The 19,922-nt window shown below is 39.3% G+C and overlaps 1 protein-coding gene across 1 annotated transcript in view; it reads right to left on the minus strand.

Moving 5' to 3' along the window:
- Positions 1-16,731, minus strand: part of PRUNE2 (prune homolog 2 with BCH domain) — a 200,847-nt gene extending 184,116 nt beyond the window's left edge. The window contains exons 1-4 of the mRNA XM_021689387.1: positions 16,705-16,731; positions 15,923-16,027; positions 13,612-13,814; positions 11,407-11,570 (exon numbers count right to left, since the gene is read on the minus strand). Of these exons, the coding sequence (XP_021545062.1) occupies positions 11,407-11,570; positions 13,612-13,814; positions 15,923-16,027; positions 16,705-16,731 (499 nt within the window). The remainder of the gene's footprint in view (positions 1-11,406; positions 11,571-13,611; positions 13,815-15,922; positions 16,028-16,704) is intronic.
- Between the last annotated feature and the right edge of the window lie 3,191 nt (positions 16,732-19,922).

The following is a 19,922-nucleotide window of genomic DNA, read 5'->3' on the forward strand; positions in this document are numbered from 1 at the left end:
ACTGGGTATTTACCCCAAAGATACAAAAGTAGGGACCAGAAAGGGTACGTGCACCCCGATGTTTATAGCAGCAATGTCCACAACAGCCAAACTGTGGAAAGAGCCAAGATGTCCATCGACAGATGAATGGATAAAGAAGATGTGGTATATATACACAATGGAATATTATGCAGCCATCAAAAGGAATGAGATCTTGCCATTTGCAACGACGTGGATGGAACTGGAGGGTATTATGTTGAGCGAAATAAGTCAAAAAGAGAAAGACATGTATCATATGACCTCACTGATATGAGGAATTCTTAATCGCAGGAAACAAACTGAGGGTTGCTGGAGGGCTGCTGGGGTGGGGTGGGAGGGATGGGGTGACTGGGTGATAGACACTGGGGAGGGTATGTGCTCTGGTAAGCGCTGTGAATTGTGCAAGACTGTTGAATCTCAGATCTGTACCTCTGAAACAAATAATGCAATATATGTTAAGAAAAAAAAAGAAGAAGAAGAAGGTAGCAGGAGGGGAAGAATGAAGCAGGGGAAATCGGAGGGTAGACAAACCATGAGAGACGATGGACTCTGAAAAACAAACTGAGGGTTCTAGAGGGGAGGGGGGTGGGAGGATGGGTTAGCCTGGTAATGGGTATTGAGGAGGGCACATTCTGCATGGAGCACTGGGTGTTATGCACAAACAATGAATCATGGAACACTACATCTAAAACTAATGATATAATGTATGGGTATTAACATAAGAATAAAATAAAGCATCAGGTGTTTAAAAAAACAGCAAATTCAACTAAAAAATGTAGAAGGAAGGATATAATAACAATATAAATATATAACACAAATTTATATATAATACATAATATATAATATAAATTTTATAATTTGTATAAAAATGTAAATAGTTCTTTTGAAAACTGCTTAAGAAAAAAAGAGAAGAGTGAGAGAAGGCGTAACTTACCAAAATGGGGAATGAAACGGTGACATACTACAGATTCTATTGATACTAAGAGATAAGAATAAACTGTAATAGACTATAAAATTATTTTGAAAATACTTCTGAATAATACTTCTGAAAAAAACTGAACTTGCCAAAATTGGCAGAAAAGAAATTTAAAATCTGGATGGCTCAGTCAGGAGAGCATGTAACTCTTGATCTCAGGGTCGTGAGTTTGAGACTCACATTGGGAGTTGAATTTATTTAATAAAAAAATAAATTTAAAAAATGAATCCATTAAACTTAATATGCATAGTTTCAAACTTTTAAGAGATATACGAATTTTTACACAAATTCTTTCAAAGAATAGAGAGAACACTTCCCAACTTATTTTCTGAACCTAGCATAATCTTTTTTTAAATTTTTTTTTGTTTTTTTAAGACTTTATTTATTTATTTGAGAGAGCAAGACAGAGATAGTGAGAGAGCACAAGCAGAGAGGAGAGGGATTAGCAGACTCCCTGCTGAGCAAGGACCCTGGGATCACGCCCCGAGCCAAAGGCAGACGCTTAACCGACTGAGCCACCTAGGCGCCCCAAAAGACAGTTTTTATATCTTCTTTTCCTTTCCTTACACCTTCTTGCCTTGTTGCTCTGGCCAGGGTTCACAGTGCAGTGTTGAATAGAAATAGTAATAGCAGGCAACTCTGTGTCATTCCTGATTTGAGGCGGAAGGCTTTTAGTACTTCACAGTTCAATACAAGGTTTGCTTTCTTTATTTGGTTTTCATAAATGCCCTTCAGCAATTTAAGGAAGTTGTGTTCTATTTCCACTTGGCTGAGATTTCAATCTTGGATTTTATGAAGTAGTTTTACTACTTCACATCTCCTGAGGTGATCATATGCTTTTTTTCTTCTATTAATATGGTGAATTATATTGATTGATTTTTGAATGTTAGTCTTTGAATTCCTAAGAAACCCCTACTTGGTGACTATATAATAATGTATAATATATTGCTAATTTGATTTGGGACTAGTCTTAAAAGGCTTTTTTTGCTATGTTTATGAAAGAGACTTGCCTTTAATTCTTTTTTTCTTGCGATGTCCCTATTGGGTACTGGTACCAAGATTATGCTAGGTTCAAGATGCTCCCTCTCCCTCTGCCTGTCCCTCCCCGTGCCTGTGCTCTCTCTCACAAATAAATAAATAAAATCTTCAAAAAAAAAATAAATAAAAAACCTGTCTTTTCTCATAGATGATATGTTTGTGTATATAAAAACTCAAAAGAACCTATAAATGAAGGGCGCCTGGGTGGCTCAGTTGGTTAAGCATCTGCCTTCAGCTCGGGTCATGATCTCAGGGTCCTGGGATCGAGCCCTGCATCGGGCTCCCTGCTCTGTGGGGAGTCTGCTTCTCCCTCTCCCTCTGTGCCCTCTCTCTCTCATTCACTCTTTCTAAAATAAAATCTTTTTTTTTTTAAGAACCTATAAATGAGCTTAACATAGTGAGTAAATTTAGCAAGCGTTCTTGATATGTTTAATAATAATACAAAATCTGTATTTCTATAAACAATCACAATTAGAAAATTGAATTTAAAAATTAAAAAAAAAAAAACCTGTAATAGCATCAAAATGTAAGATCCTTAGGAATAAATTTCACAAAAATGTGCCTGGCTTATAGTCAAACCAAGAATCCAGTTTCTTTGATTTGGGGATCTTAATTTTCAAATACATAAAATAGAAAAGGAGTATTCAGAAATTAATCTAACAGACACTGCACTAAACAGTCTTACAGAATAATTCAATGAAAGAGACTTCCGACACTGACTTATGATTGTGACTTGACAATTCGAAAGAAGATGATGTACTGATGTAAGTGGGAAAAAATAACTCAGAAACATGCTCACCACACTCCTAGCTGTTTTTACTGCCAAAGAATGGCTATGGCCCAAATTTTCTACTTCACATTAAAGACTCATTTAGCTATATACTTAGTTAAATATCAATATCAGGATATAAAGCAGCCAAAGTCACCTCTTGGCAAAATCAAACCTGTTTTTGGAGTCAGAGTTGATTTAACTTCCAGCAAATTCTGCAGAACTACAAAAATATTTAAATCCATACACATGTACCCAACAGCGTCCAGGCTATCCACAGGCCAGGACGGATTAACAAGAAGCAACAAAGAAAGCAATTATAATAAAACTGTAACAAACATTTCACTCCATTAGAAAAAAATCAACCACAATGTTCTTTGTTCAATAGAATGGCAAAGTGAAGGACCTCTTGCCAAAAGCAATTGTAGTACATTAATATTAAACATGATCTAATGAAGTCAGAAGTTGTTTGGGGAAAACATTCACCACAGTAAAGGCATATTCTGCATGATAAATTCTTAGCAGAAAAGAAGGGATTTAAACCTCTTTCCTTGTTTCACTTGGGAATGATTTTTTTTTTTCATACTGAAACAAAAAATAAATAAATAAAAGAATAATGGGCGGGGTGGTGGGGGGAAGGAGAACGAAGGAGAAAAAAAGATGGAAAATACAACAGCTCACATTTTTGCCTGAAAAGGGATAAAAAAAAGAAGCATATTACTCAAGTGCTTAATAATCTTATAAATTTAAAACGTCTGAATTTAAGAATAAGGCTTATCTTGGCATAAGAACTCTGAGGTTGAGAAATTGTTCTGATTTTATATCTAGCAAAAAATTAAATAAATAAATAATAAGTAATCTCTTTCCTTTACCCCCAACACAGAGCTTCCCTCTTCCTCAGCAAAACAGGATGGATGAAATTCCCTTTGGACTTTGTAACCTTTTCGGGAGACAGATGATTCACTGGGAGAGGATGATTCCCTCTTTGGGCAGGAGAGGAAAAAAAAAAAAAGAAAAAATCTGGCACCACTCCTTTCCCATTTGACCTCCTTAAAAGGATCTTTTTTGAAGCTGTTAATCCAGGCTACTAAAATAGCAAGCAATGATTCTTTATTAAAGTTCAAACGCAGCTGCCAATAGAAAGGAGAGCATGTGTTTCTTAAGAACCTAGGGCAGAGGTTTTCTATGTCCTAAGCATGAACAATTGCCATTATTCATATTGTGGCTCTGTGAAGGCCTTATACAAATAAATGTGACAGGCCTTTCGGGGGGGAAGTGTGGTCTTAATGGAAACCTGACTGGTAATCAGCAGCTGCAATCTCCTCATTGCCAGTTGGTTTCCAGAAACATACGCACACACATGCGCGTGCACACAAATACACATGCACATCTGCACACAAATCCCAAATGTGATGATTCAGCAATTTAATGGACCTTAAATTTGGCAATCGTCCTCCAGTGCATACCTCTGGGGAAATTAAAGAACACAGGTTGAGGATTCTGGCGGGTTCATAATCGTTTGCTTTTGGCAAAAACTCAGGGCAAAACCAAACACCAACTTTAGGCCACTCTGTCGAGGGTGACTTTTAAATAGGTGCAGGTTGCAGCTTGTCTGAAAATGGTAACAAAAGGATCGCAGAAGCAGAGAGTAGGAAGGGAAAAAAAAAAAAAAAAAGAAGAGCAGGAAGAGATGAAAAGGAGAAGCAGAAGAGGAGAAAGAAAGTAAAGAAAAAAGAACCAGGACAGCGAAAACAGACGTGCGGGAGGGGAGAGAAATAAAAAGACATTTCCAAAAATCAGGGTCGTTTACCATCCCGTCTGAATGAACACATTCTCTTCTTAGACAAATAACTTCGTAGACAAATAATTAGAAAGTAATCTATGGAAGTAAGTCTGTGTCTTTCCATATGAACGTGATGCTAATGATCTGGATCTTGAAATTTCCGAGTTTGAAGTATGTCTTATTAAAAGACCACAGCAAGACCTAGCTTTTGTAAGACGTATTAATTGAAGGAAATGCAAATTATGTCGACTTCATTAAATCTCCTGCACAGTCTGAATACACATTGGCCATGAGTGAGTCACCTGTTGACATTTACCCAGAGGGTACAGGGACAAGGGAAATTATTAGAGAAAAACAGCAGGTTATTTCTACCCTGGCAACACCATGCCTACTTCTAATTGGTATATAAATGATCTTTTAACAACATCCATAATACCCAGGTTCTACCTCAATATTTGAATTTGATCTTCTCCCACAAGGCAAACACTGTGATAGGTATCTACAGTTTTCAGTATAAGACTACAAAAGATTCTAATATGATTGAATTTAAAGATTTATTTCCTGTAATGAGTGAAAAATAGCAACGTGTAGAGAAAAGAAATTTAGAACAGAAAAATCAGGTTACTAGACCAACAGTGAAGTTGATTAAAACAACACCCCTGCACTGATGGACTGGGGATTGGGAAGTATCTGACACATTACGCTCAGTTCCTGTACAAACTTACTACATGGGTTGGAGAAGGACTATGACATTATTAGGGGTATTATCCAGAAGACTGATGCAAGGGAAAACTACTTAGATTTTTTTTAAATGAGGAACTGGTGGTCTATGTATTTGTTTTAGTAATGATATAAATACGACAGTTAATTTGCTTTCTATTTTTTTCCAGTGGCTCCAGGAGCCTCATATGCCACATTTTGGACTGAATACTATTTTTACTACTTCGATATTTTTATTCTTTCTTGATTTTATTCCTTTCTTGACACATTTTTGTTTTTCCTGACCTGACTTTTTTCCCCCTGTTTTATTATATTTGCATGCATTTTTGTAAACCACGTCAAATACTCTATGTGAGAAGGAAGGACACAAATTATAAACAGATAAATGATAGATGATTGACTTATGCAAATAGATACTCATTTATTTATTTAAAGATTGTATTTATTTATTTAGGGAGAGAGCATGTGTGCATGGAGGGGAGGGGCAGAGAGAGAGAGAGAGAGAGAAAGAATCTCAAGCAGACTCCACACTGAGCACAGAGCCCATCACGGGGTTCGATCTCACAATCCCAAGATCATGACCCCAGCTGAAATCAAGAGTCGGATGCTCAACCAACTGAGCCACTCAGGTGCCCAATACTATATTTAAAATAAATGCAGATTTCTAGTAACAATGAGAGTATAACTATATGATTCCATTTATATAATATGCAAAACAGGCAAAACCAATCCATGGTATTAAGGGGTACATACGGGGTAGTAAAGCTATAAAGGAAAGCAAGAAAGTGTGTGCCATAAAAATCAAACTGGTTACCTTTAGTTACGGAGAAACTGAGTAGGTCTTCTCGTTCTATTTCTTTACCTGGGTAATTGTTAAAAGGATGTTCCTTTTGTGATAATTCACTGAGCTTTGTATTTATGTTTTGTCTTCTTTTCTGTATGTGTATTATACTCCATGAAAGGCTTAAAATTATATATATATAGGGGCACCTGGGTGGTTCAGTCGGTTAAATATCTGCCTTTGGCCCAGGTCATGATCCTGGAGTCCTAGGATCGAGCCCCACGTTGGGCTCCCTGCTCAGCAGGGAGTCTGCTTCTCCCTCTCCCCCTCCGCCTCCCCCTCCTCATGCTCTCTCTCACTTGAGCTCTTTCTCTCTCTCTCAAATAAATAAATAAAATCTTTTTAAAAATTATATATACAATTATATATGTGTGTATATATATATACACAACAAAAAGATGAAAATCAAAACAAAGACTTGCAAAATAACAGAACAAATTCTACTAGGATTTCTAAAAGCTAAAAAAATAGGGGTGCCTGGGTGGCTCAGTCGTTAAGCGTCTGCCTTCAGCTCAGGTCATGATCCCAGGGTCCTGGGATCAAGCCCCGCATCGGGCTCCCTCCTCAGGGGGAAACCTGCTTCTCCCTCTCCCACTCCCCCTGCTTGTGTTCCCTCTCTCACTGTCTCTCTCTCTGTCAAATAAATAAAATCTTTAAAAATAAAAAAAAAAAAGCTAAAAAAAAAATAAGAAGAGGGTTTATTATTGCAAAGCACAATGTCCGAATTCTGGACATTAAGAATGTTGGAGGGATGGGCAGGAATGAAATGGATAATCTCATTTCACAGAACTAACTAAATCAATACAGTCATAAAAATAGAAAGTATATACACAATCATGCATGATCCATTTTATGACTGTATTTATTGAGGGTCTCCTATGTGGCAGGCACTGTTCCAGGCGCCAGAGACACATCAATGGAGCAGTGAACAAAACAGAGAAGGTCTGCTTTCTCCTGAAGCTTGCATTCTGTAGTGAAGGAGAAAAAGGGAGTAAGAAAGTCGTGACAGGCAGAAAGATAAGTAGATAGAAATACCAATTCCAGAAGGAAGGGACAGCTTATGTAGATCCTCAAGAGCGGAAAGAGTTTGGCCTATCTGAAAGATTGAAGGGCCCCTGACCCTGGAACACTCAAAGGGAAAGGATAGGGTGGAATCCATGACATGATGTCAGGGCAGGCAGGGGAGAAGTCATATTGTAGATTGGGGGCTTGGATTTTGAGTGTGATGGATTTTAAGCAGGAGATTAACACAACCGGTTTACACTTTTAAAAGGCCATTCTGACTACTTCATAAACGATAGATTTTATGGAGGGAGGAGGGCAACACTCAAGGCAACCATTGCTTTAGTGGAAGAGAGACAGAATGGCAGCTTCAACAGCATCACTGCTGGTGATCACAGGAGAGAGGATGGGTTCAAGTTACGTGGTAGATGGAGAGTCAGCAGGACGGGCTGATGGATCAATGTGGGAGGAAAGAAAATTGAAAGAATCAACGATCTTAGATTGTGGCTGGAGTAAAGGGTAGTGATTGGCAGTGCCTTCTACTGACCTGGGGAAGCTCAGATAAAGCAGGTTTGGACGTACAGGGAACTACAGGGGTCCATTCCAGCCACGGTAAGGTGGTGGTGTTAGTTAGACATGCATGTGAAGATGTCACATGGAGGGCGCCTGGGTGGCTCAGTCGTTAAGTGTCTGCCTTCGGCTCAGGTCATGATCCCAGGGTCCCGGGACTGAGTTCCGCATCGGGCTCCCTGCTCTGCGGGAAGCCCGCTTCTCCCTCTCCCACTCCCCCTGCTTGTGTTCCTGCTCTCGCTATGTCTCTCTCTGTCAAATAAATAAATAAAATCTTAAAAAAAAAAAAAAGATGTCACATGGACATTGCAGATGAACCTGGAATATGCTAAAGAGAGGTCTAAAATCTCAGAATGAAATGAGGCCACTTAAGGATAGGGTATAGACAAGAAACAGACTCTTCACCACAGAGAACAAACTGATGGTTACCAGAAGGGAGGGGTCGGGGGAGGGGGAAGTAGGTATGGGGATTAAGCAGGGCACCTGTCGTGAGAGCACTGGGTGATGTATGGAAATGTTGGATCACTCTATCGTACACCTGAAACTAATACTACACTGCATGTTAACTAACTGGAATTTAAATAAAAAGCTCAAAAAAATAGTGTATAGAAAAAAAATGTCCCAGGATGACGTTCGACAGCACTGTAATACTTAGAAGTTGAGCAGAGGAGGAGTCAATCAAGACTAAGGAAGAGTAGACCCAAACTCTCGCACATTAAGGGACACTCTGAAAATTCGCATTTTTCCCCCAGCATAGTGGGCTAAGAGGCATACTGAGGGTCCTCTCCAGGGGCTGAGGGGATCAATGGCCCACTTGAAATCCATTTACAGCACACCAGTGTGCCTCAGCGTGATGTGTTCTAGGATATGACCTCGGGAATAAAAGGCAAAGAACAATCCAATTGATTAAGTTCTGTGTTCACAGTAAATTCAGGTTTTTTGGTATGAAGTTCATAATAATAGATCCCCCAAAAAGGTCTAATTAGGATACTTTCAAAGACTCTTCCAAGTCTCAGTCATCAATATTTAGTCTCACGACATCTGGAAACAGACGTTTTTCAAAATTCTTTGCAGCAAAGATGTGCATAGAAATTTTACTTTCCTTCAAGGCCTAGAAAAATGCATAAATACATTCTAGAAACGTGTGTCAAATTAATGATTATGTTGAGCACCCCAAAATACAAAATAACGTAGCTGTTTATAGAGAAAACTCTTTGGACAGAGAACTATCCATGTTATGAAAATAAAGAATGCTGAAATTATTTACAGGCACATCAAAAACCTCCCATTTGGTTTGGTGTTAATACATGATTGGAAAACCATGAAATCTAACATTGAGTTTAGTGAATATTGCAAAATTCGACTTGATTCCTTTCTGATACCTACTGAAGATTTAGGAGCTTCTATTCATTTTTTTTTTTTCAGATTTTATTTATTTATCTGAGAGAGAGCAAGCGGGGAGGGGGCAGAGGCAGAGGAGGGAGAAGCAGACTCCCCACTGAGCAAGGAACCTGACACGGGGCTCGATCCCAGAGCCTGGGATCATGACCTGAGTTGAAGGCAGATGCTTAACCAACTGAGCCATGCAGGCACCCCAATTTAGGAACTTTTAAAAACTGGCCTGCTGCCCTTCTTACTCTGAACAATGAGTTTCCTCTTTAAAGTCAAACTTCTTAGGACGCCTGGGTGGTTCGGTCAGTTAGGCGTCTGCCTTCGGCTCAGGTCATGATCCCAGGGTCCTGGGATTGAGTCCTGCCTCAGACTCCTTGGTCAATGGGGAGCCTCCTTCTCCCTCTGCCTGCCACCACCCCCGCCGCCCCACAGCTTGTGCTCTCTCTCTGACAAATAAATAAATAAAACCTTAAAAATAAAGTCAAACTTCTTGGATACCCATCCTTTAGTTCCTTCTTGGCACAACTGCTCAGTGATGTTCCGTGGCCTCTCCACAAATGTATGCACACATAGGCATGCACACATGCATACTTTGGCTAAGGGTCTCCAGAGCCTTCTTTCCACTATAGTAGGCCACCTTCCAGGCTTAGTGACTCTGGACTCTCTCTCTCATGACAGTATCTATATCTGCAGTCTTTGCACATAGAGGCACTTCATCTTCTTACATCCCAATGTCCAGGCAGCAATGAAGCGACGTCCCTACTCTGCCAGGTTCCTATTGGATGCCCTTCAAGCCCAACCTTAAGAAAAACCTCCAATGATAAGAAAAACCAAGGCCCTTTACCGTACCTTGGATTCTTGGTAGCTCTGCTAACAAAAACCAACATCACTCATAAAAGGGTCTGCCTCCCTTCTAACTCCCCAAATCTGAATATCATCATCATTATCATCACTGACAGCAAAATCATACCTTTGTACTGATGTATCACAGTTTGATCTGATTTAACTATTTACAGAAAAACAGGATGATGAGCGATTGGTGGACTACCTTTTTTCCCTGTTAAATAAAACATGTATTTTTTGAACAATAAACCAAGCTTCTTAGTTTGCAAGAAACTTAAACAAAATACTCTCTAGCGTTTGCCTGAGCTGCACATTTGCGTTGTCAAACAACTTCCCTCCTGGCTGGGATCTCCAATTACCTTTAATTTCCTTCTGCTCTGTCACAGAGATAAATGATCATATTTACTTGGTTTGGTTGAGGGCACAGTTTCCCACAGAGCGTTTTTATAGATGTCCATTGCCAGAAAAAATTTAAAACAGGTTTACTGTGGCCATTAGCTCTAAAATATTCGCAGGAACTACATAACTTTTGGACATTTTCCTCTCCACATTGTGGAAGAGACAGGAAGTGAAGGAAAGCGTCCTCAAAAGACTGGTGTCAACATTCTCTTGGTCATCTCCTTCCTTTTTAAAAAAATTTTCTGTTAATCACTGTTTTTCATTTTCTTGGGCTAAATACTTCTGAGAAAAATCTATGTCTATCATGTTCAAGATGGATTACTGAAAGAAAGAAAAAAAAAAGCTTTATACAACACCCAAAGCTGTCCTATGTGAGACAATACTGAATTTTTGTGATAATTTTGTGCCACCAAAGTCAACTAACAAGGTTAGGAAGCCAGGTTAGAAAGCCCTTTTGGAAGTGGTGTGGGCTCCACGGACAGAGATGAAAAATATTCAAAGGGTAATCGATGACGATGTGCTGGGAACACAGGGCTGAGTTAGGATGGGAAATGTTACAAGATAGGGGCTAACAAGTGACAAGGTAAAAGACCCAACATCAAATTACCAACATGAAAGGTGTTTATTTTGCCATCCAAGCAGTAGTCCACAAACCAAGCATATATAAGTATTAGGTGCTATTTCAATATGAGGACGTGGTTTCTGGGCCTGAGTCGCACTGCTGTGGGGCAAGAATCATCTCTGGAAGCTGCTGGCTGGCCAGAGGAGCCCACAGAGGTGGTAGGCTCCCCAACAGAGGTGCAGTAGTTCCATTTAAAACTCCTGTCTAGTGAAACAGCAAAGATCCTTCATGCCTATTTTTAAATGCACATTTTTAATATGTAGTATAATGCTACTCTTTAACAAACTCTTTACTCCCTGCTTCTCTGATGAAGCTTCCCGTGGTCTTTAAAGGGGTTGTTAACCCAAGAATGGATCACACTCATTCTGCATGAGCAAGTCGAGAAACACTCCATTAAGCCTTCCAGTATTTAATAGAAAGAGCCATCTCTCACCTCTGAGGAGATGAGCCAGCTGCTCAGTGATGAGCTCAGGAGCCTCCTGGAGAATCTCTTTCACCACAAGGGAAGAGGAAGACTCTCGAAACTCAAGGCCGCCATCGCTCTGCTCCACCGGATTAATGACTTTGACAACCGCTGATTCTAAGGTCTTGTCCTCGCTGTAAAGCAAATGGAAGAGAGGAAGACAAAGAGATATGGCTTATTTTCTTACTTTCTGGAAGTATTTAATCTCCACTCCCGCACAAATGACTTCCTCTCAACAGCTAAAAATCTGAGTAAGCTCACATGATGCAGAAGAGAGGACCCTTATTCTATGTGCCTTCATACTCCATTTCACTGAATTCACTCCCCAAGGGTCTTAGTAGGTGGCCCCTCACACCTCAGCACTTCTAGCTCTTGTTTTGCTATGGAAAATAATAATAATAATAATAATAACAATAATTAATAATAGCTAATATTTACTAAGGTTCCGCTACAGGCCAGACACTATTATCAGGCCAGACAGAATATCACCATGTCTTAGACTATAAAATGACCCTACGGAATGGGTTCTAGTAAAACTCCCATTTTAAAAATGGGGAAACGGAGGCACAAAGAGGTTAAGAAATTTGTCCAAAGTCACAAAGCTTGCAAGCAGACTAGCTTGTGTTTAAACTCTGATAATCTGGTTCCAGAACTTGCACCTGCACTCTCAAGGGCTGGGGAAAAGCTACTACGGGCTGATTTACTTCCACCGTCATCCTTTACACGTGAGATAAGTTGGCTTTATCAGAGGCAGAAAGAAAGATGTGAATAAGACTGACGTTGGTCTTTCCATCTGCCAGAAACAAATGAGTGGCAAAGAAGGAAATAAAGGTCTCAATTTCTTTTTGGAAAGCATTCTGTTTCACAAACAGTCCTAAACCTGGAGTTCACAGCATCAGTACCAACACCAGCTTAAGTTCTTCAGTTTATTTGGGAACAAAACTCTTCCAAAGATCCTGACTGACACACACGTTTCGTAGCTCACTCCTCTGGCTTCTTGCATTACTTGCATTAGTTGGTTTGAAAAAGTTAACACATAAATTTAGTCAAGCAGGTGATCATCCTGAGCACTGATAATTGAAGTCAGCCAAATAAACTCCCAGTAACTCTCAGTCAGTTGAACAACAACTGATTAATAAATATTCAAAAGAATTTATGTTTCAAATGGCATGGGGATAAAAACAGCCCCAGACAAGCAGACTGTTTTCAAAACTCTTTATAATGAATGAACTGCATGATTGGAATTACCATGTATTTATACTTAAATATGCTTCCTAAAAAGGGTTAAATAAAAAATTAGATAACTGTACAAGTTTTTCTTTCATGTGTACTTATATCAGTACCCACTGGTTAATGTCCTAAATCATTAGCAAATTGGCAAAGTGTGCAAAAAAACCTATTGTCTCAAACTAGAGGTGTTTCACTGGTGGACTCTTCATTCAGTAGCACCACGGAGCTTATCAAAAGAGCATTTGTGTTGGGTTGGATAAGTCCCTGAAGGCAGACAATTTGTCTCATTTCTCTTTATGTACATTTAGATTCTTGGACCAGTTAGCAACTCCTGAGTACTTACTGAAGGAGGCAGAAGACCCAAGTTTAATCCAAACTACTCTAGTAACTGCATGAGGTACCTTGGATAAGTCATTTGCAACAGTGGGGTTCAGATTTCTTGTCTATAAAATAACGAATTCGAGCTCCATGAACTTTAAAAATCCATCCTGCTCTTATAGTATCAAATGCTATGAATGAATGAGCCAATGATGAGATGACTTCCATAGGTGATCCATATGATTTTTCATTTCACCACTGAGATATTTTTCTTAAGAACCTTTCCGTTTTATTTAGTGTTTAATTTCAGTTTTCATTACATATTTACAGCATCAATACATAGGACTGTTGTGTTGCTATAATACACTGTTTGAAATGGTTCAAAATTATAATCTTGGTCACTGCTACAAAAACTTTCCACTCAAAGATGTCATATTTGAAATGCAAAAGTCAAAAGGGAGGACTGGGATAGCCCACATTTTGCCATAAGAGAAGAAAAAATATTCTTTTTCCTCTGATGTTGTCTGCCTTTAATGCAATTCCCAAAGTCACAAAAATCCTGAACGAGGTGATACTGTCCCCATAAGAGCCTTGGTTCAAGGATCAAACCTCCCTCCAGAGCCTTACCTGGCCAGCACGTTGCTGCCAACAAGTGTTATAGATAACTTCCCTTCATCATTGAGCTGATGCAGATTAATTTCATCTCGGAATATGTGGAATGATTCAGAGATATTTAGCTCTTCTAAAATAAACCTTGTCTCGGTGAAGTAACTGAATTCAGTTCTTGGTATGTTCAGCACTGGCAAACAGAGAACCCCAGGTGGACTGACCTGCGAAGAAGAGAGTTGACTGATTCACCATTAGCAGCAGGAGGAAAGAGCACAACTCCATTTGCTTCAAGCCTGAGGGCAATGGTAAATGGAACAAAAGTCTTTTGGCTTCACTCACCCACATGCCATGAAGAATCAGCTCTTCCTGAACCCAATTAGCAGAGCATTAGCTACAGGTAAATGGCCCCTAATATTTTTTAACCTCTTGTTACTCTTTTATATCTTATTTCAAACCCTCCGCAATTTAAACACACACACACACATATTCTCCTTTTCAGGGGAAACAAATTCATATGTCCTTATGAAATTGGCAGAAAATTAGAATGATTGCAGTAGGGCAGATGAGGACTGTGGTGACACAGAAGGGCATATATATGTCCCATCTACATGGGATGCCTGCCATTCGTCAGGCTAATCCTGAATACAATTGTGCAATAATCATTAGAAGTTTATGTCTGGCAAGTTATTTTTCTTAATTAATTGAGATCAAACTCCTGATTCTGAAACTTGAGTCAAGTGCATGTGGCCTGAGAATATCGTGGGGCAGGACCTATTTTGAGGTTAGAATCAGAACTAGGTTCTAGCCCCAGCCTCCGCTGTGTGACTTGGAGAAAGCCGTTTTCCTTTTGGAAACCCAGTTTAACCCATCTGTAGAATGGGGCTTACCTACCAGAGTGAAAAGTATTTAAATGGAGTCATACATGGGAAGTTGCAAAGCTCTACATTTATTCTAGGTGTTAATACTCTCAGAGAAAGTCACCACGTTCTCGGGGAAAAAATTTCAAATGGAGATGTAGACCTTTGGTCAGGGGCAGGGCCTGGTAAACTAAAAGGAATGCCCAGAAATAGGACAAATTCTAGTATGTGACCCTTCAGTAATTCCATATTTGTCCCCATGCTGAGTGAAGAGCCATTTTATCCATCACAACCTACTTTCCCATTCCTTGGGTCTCATGTTATTTTCATTCAAGACACTGCAGTAGGTGGTGGTGGTGGTATTTATAATTTCCTTAAGAGTCCATGCCACTGTTGGTCTAAAAACCAGTCTGGTTCAGTTAACTCTATGTTCTCGGGACAAGCAACATTTTTTTTTTCTAGGAGTCAAAGAGTCCAGTTAATAGGATTAAGCGTTCAATATGCATTATCTTGACATAGGCACATTTATCTCCTTATGCCAATTAATCTCCCTTGTAAGGTTCACAAATTTTATATAAAGTCCGTATGTAGAGATCAGAATATTTTACCTGGCATTTTTGTCAGCTGTTGTCCTAAGCCATTCTTGCCACCCACAGCTCATTCTGGAAGACTGGGTTTCATGTGAATTTAAATTATTCTAGATCAGCTATGTATACTCTCAGAGGCAAGGATCCAAACAAAATTGGAATAAAACAAATCAGACTCCGGAAAATTAAAAATTCTGTGAAATTGGAAATAGCACTAAGACACTCATACTGTGCTTTTTTAGACTTGGAGGTGACGCATTATCATGGGCTGATGAATTTTATGAAATTGAAATTTTAAAACAATTTATTAAAAGGTCTTTTCCACCTCTGTAGGGATGTTATAGATTTCACAGAGTACAAAGATTCTCACTCAAGGGAGATTATCACAAACTGAGAATGACCCTTGTCATTCTCAAAAGGCAAGAACAGAATATAGATGTGACACGTAATACCTCTGTTACTGAAAACTCCAGCCAATATGCTCTGTATTTCATGTAATGTTCATGCATGCATTTTTCTATTCCCAACAGTAAAACTAACCAACAAGGATGATAAAGGAAAACAAGAAATTCTGACCTACTTTTGTTAGTTCTCTGAATTCCCATAAAAGTAAACAACTATCATATATTTTTTTTTAAATTATTTGAAAGCATTGATCTTAATGAAATAATGTTTCATGAAGAAAGAAATAACTAGACAATGCCTAACATATAGGTGACCAATAAATATTTGTTGTTTAATGGATTATAACACATTATTCTCTGCAACAATAAACCAGAACATGAAAATTTAAGTGAATGGTTTCCTCACTTTTCCAGAAAATGTTTGTTCTTATGAGTTCCATCATAATTCAAATACAAAAAATATAATCTTCTTTCCCCTCACCTTGTCTAGAAAGTAAGCATATGTGAAGGCAGAAATGAGAGAATCCAAGTCACACGATTTATGTCCAATAACCACATGGACCTTTTCCAAGCGTTTGCTTCGATTCTGAAACAAATTCAAACAAAACATCACAATTTAGTGCACAATAGATCAAGATAAAAAGGACATTTTTCAATCTTTTTTTCAAAACTATTCCTTAGCTATATTCACACACAATTGCAGAAATTCATAAATTTATCATGAAGTTTTATATGAGGACACAAAATTGCAGAACATGTTTAACATTCAGAAATGCTAAAATTCTAGTGCATCGTCAGGAACAGAAAATTGTGGGTTCACAACCTCGGGAGGTTCCCCAGGTGACATCTGCAAGTGACCTCCACATGCAGAGGACAGGAAGAGACCAAAGAAAGAGGCAGACCCCTCCAGATGGGTAGGTGGTAGTTTAATAAATAAGGAAGCCTACTTACAAGGCTTATCTTGGGCGCCCGCAAGATAGGTAGATCTTCACACCCACCTGTCAGAAGCTTAAAAACTTATACAGGGGCCTTCACTGGGCTCAGTCATGTGTGGTCGCAACATTACACTACTCTCTCAAAGCTGTGTCCTTGGAACAGCTCCTACTGTGGGAACGGTGGACAAAGTGCATATTCCAAGGACAGGGTAGAGGACGAGGAGCCTCCAATGGTCTGGGTCTAGCTCATGAGTCAGCCATTAGTCATGTCCTCTAGATGATATTTTCCAACAAAAATGTGGTCTTATTAAGATTATTATAGTCTAACTTGGTATGCATTGTGTCCCTGAGTCATAATTTTTTAGTAAAAGATTATTTTGGTTGAAAGGGAAGATCCATAGTGTAGTGGTCCTCCTTTATCTACAGGGGATACATTCCAAGACGCCCGGTGGATGCCCAAAGCCGCTGATAATACTGAACCCTATATATACTCTGCTTTTTCCTATACATACATACCTATGTCAAGTTTATAAGTTAGGCTAGTAAGAGATTAACAACAATAACTCATAATAAAATAGAACAATTATAGCAATATACTGTAATCAAAGTTATGTGAATGTGGTCTCTCTCTCTCTCAAAATATCTTATTATACTGTACGCATGCTTCTTGTGATGATATGAGATGATAAAATGCCTAGGTGATGAGATGAAGCGCGGGGAATGACGCAGGCACGCTGACATAGCATTAGGCTATTACTGACCTTCTGACAATGTCAGAGGAGGATCATCTGCTTCCAGACCACAGCTGACTGTGGGTAATGGAGACCATGGAAAACAAAACCATGGATAAGGGAGAACTACTATATTCTATGTCATGTTCTTTTTAAGATTTTATTAATTTATTGGGGCGCCTGGGTGGCTCAGTTGGTTAAGCGACTGCCTTCGGCTCAGGTCATGATCCTGGAGTCCCTGGATCGAGTCCCGCATCGGGCTCCCTGCTTGGCGGGGAGTCTGCTTCTCCCTCTGACCCTCCCTCCTCTCATGTGCTCTCTCATTCTCTCTCTGTCAAATAAATAAATAAAATCTTTAAAAAAAAAAAAAAAAAAAAAGATTTTATTAATTTATTTTGAGAGAGAGAGAGCATGCCTGAGTCAGGGGAGGAGCAGAGGAAGAGGGGGAGAGAGACTCTCAAGCAGACTCCGTGCTGAGCAGGGAGCCCAACGCGGGGCTCGATCCCATGACCCTGAGATCCATGACCTGAGCTAAAATCAAGAGTCAGACCAACCAACTGAGCCACTCAGGTGCCCCTAAGATGTTCTTAATTTGAGAGACGGAGTAACTTTTTTCATATGTCCTTGGCTTGCAACACACAATTTGGTAATGATTTATTTTTTCCCGCCACATTCTGGGTGACAGGTTATGTTCTCCCTGCATTATATTCTATAGTTTAGCAAATGAAAGTGGTAACATTTTTTCCTCCCCCCAGGAAAGGGATATGATTAGTATTATTGCTCTAAAAATACAAATCAGTTGCTATTAAGAAGTGTACATAGTCACCTCTCTGGAAGAGAAGAGATACTGTTTTCTTTCCTGGTTAACTCAATAGTTACTTAAAATTACTTTATAGAAGGCTGAACTGCTTGTGAAATACTGGGTTGGAAATGCCAAAGAAGGGCCTGCTTCTAGAAAGTTCCACAACAAAGCTGTCCAATAATGATAACTGTAATCTAAATTAACTTCTTTATAGTACATATGTGTAGTTCCCCACTTGGCACCCTTTGTTTTAACTTCTCTTTTTAGAACTGACTAGAAAGCCCTACTCAATTGCAGTATTGCTCAAAGAGGCTATATAAAAAATATATTAAAAATTGCACTGTTCATTACTATTCCAAAAAAGCCATTTACTCTTTTTTCTACTGAACAAAGACAAAGTATTATTTAGTAACCTACTAGGTATTTTACAAATGAATCTATGAAGTTGTTATTAGTATGGAACTACTGATGTCAGGGTCAGAAACAAGTTTTTAAACCAGGCTGTGCCCAAGAAACTATTATAATAAAGTAAATCTTGAAGGAGTTTAAAGAGTCTATCAATACAGAGAGTGAGAGCAGGATCAATATTGCAGATGAGTCATCTAATATGTGTTATGGCTAAATTAAAATAAACATGTATTTTTTCAAATATATTGAGATACTGATCTTTAGTCAAACAACATGACTTGAAAGTATGATATAAACTCTCTGAATGTAAGTACAACTCACTCTCCTTCATCACCACCAGCTTTAACTCCCCTTCCTTCCTCTTCCAGCTTCCTTCACTTAACTTCATAAATTTATAGCTGACTCACTCGTACCCATGGGGGTTCTAGTCTAGGCCCAGTTCTCATCTGAAAGCTGGACTGCTTCCCCTGTGCAAGACTGTCAGATATTCTAGAGGTACCTAAAGAAATTTAGGTAAATGGAATTGTACTCCATTACAACACAAACAAATGCATTAGGAAATCTTATTACTGTAGAAAGCTGTTCTTCCGAGAAGCTCAAAGGTCTAAGTAGACATTACCTCATTTCTCCTCTCAGAACTTATAAGGCAGACAGTAAGAAGATTAACAATACTTTTTACAGGTCAGTAGAGTCTGTGATGGGGCCAGGATCATTCCCAGACCCCATGACCCAGTACAGGGAGCCCTTTCCTGTGCCCTGCACCAGCCATTCCACAGTGCCATAATGACTTCAGCATCTACAAAATGAGTGAGCACGGGCGTTGAGGGAGAAAAGATAATGTTAAATATGCATTCTAAATACAGCAAGGCTTCAGACATTTATAGCATCAAAATTACCCCAAAGCTGACCTATATCTGCTTTCTTATCTGAGTTTGACAATTCGTAAGCACAGCTGTTGGTTCAATAATCAACTTTCATGAAAGACATGGGGGAAATAAGATTTGTGTGTCAATTCATTTCCAAGTCTAAGCCAATTACTTAAAAAAAAAAGAAAGAAGCTAACTAAGATTGTGAACCCAAAGCATGGTGGACCAATTCTCTCTTCCAAGACTGTGATTTATTCATTCTTGTCCAGTTAAAGAGAAAAAAAGTATGTATCATCTTACCGGTCAGACTATAGAAATCCCGGTACAAAATCTTGAGGGTTCTCTGTGGTGCTACATGCCTCTCTCCTCATGCTCTCCCGTGTCTCATCTGACCTCCCTTCTTCCCACATGTCAATCTCCCTCCTACTCGTGGCCTCTTTGAGGCATTTGCTCCTGTCTGCTATCTGCAGTCAGTGCCCCAGGACCCAGGCTCCAACTCTATCTTTCCCCCACCACCCACCTCCACCAAAATGTGCCATGCTGGTGCCCACGTTATGAGGGACTGATCTGCTTCTCCGTAAACAATTCCACACTTTCATTTTAAAGAGACCTCCCAGGGATTATGCCACAGTCCAAAAAGATGAACAGAAATTTCAAGTTGGCTGAAAATGTTGGACCAGACAAAAGAGACATCACAACCAGAGGTAACTTTGGTGCCTGCCAATGAGCCTTAAGAGTG

The sequence above is a fragment of the Neomonachus schauinslandi genome, chromosome 13, assembly GCF_002201575.2.
Source record: "Neomonachus schauinslandi chromosome 13, ASM220157v2, whole genome shotgun sequence".
NCBI lineage: Eukaryota > Metazoa > Chordata > Mammalia > Carnivora > Phocidae > Neomonachus > Neomonachus schauinslandi.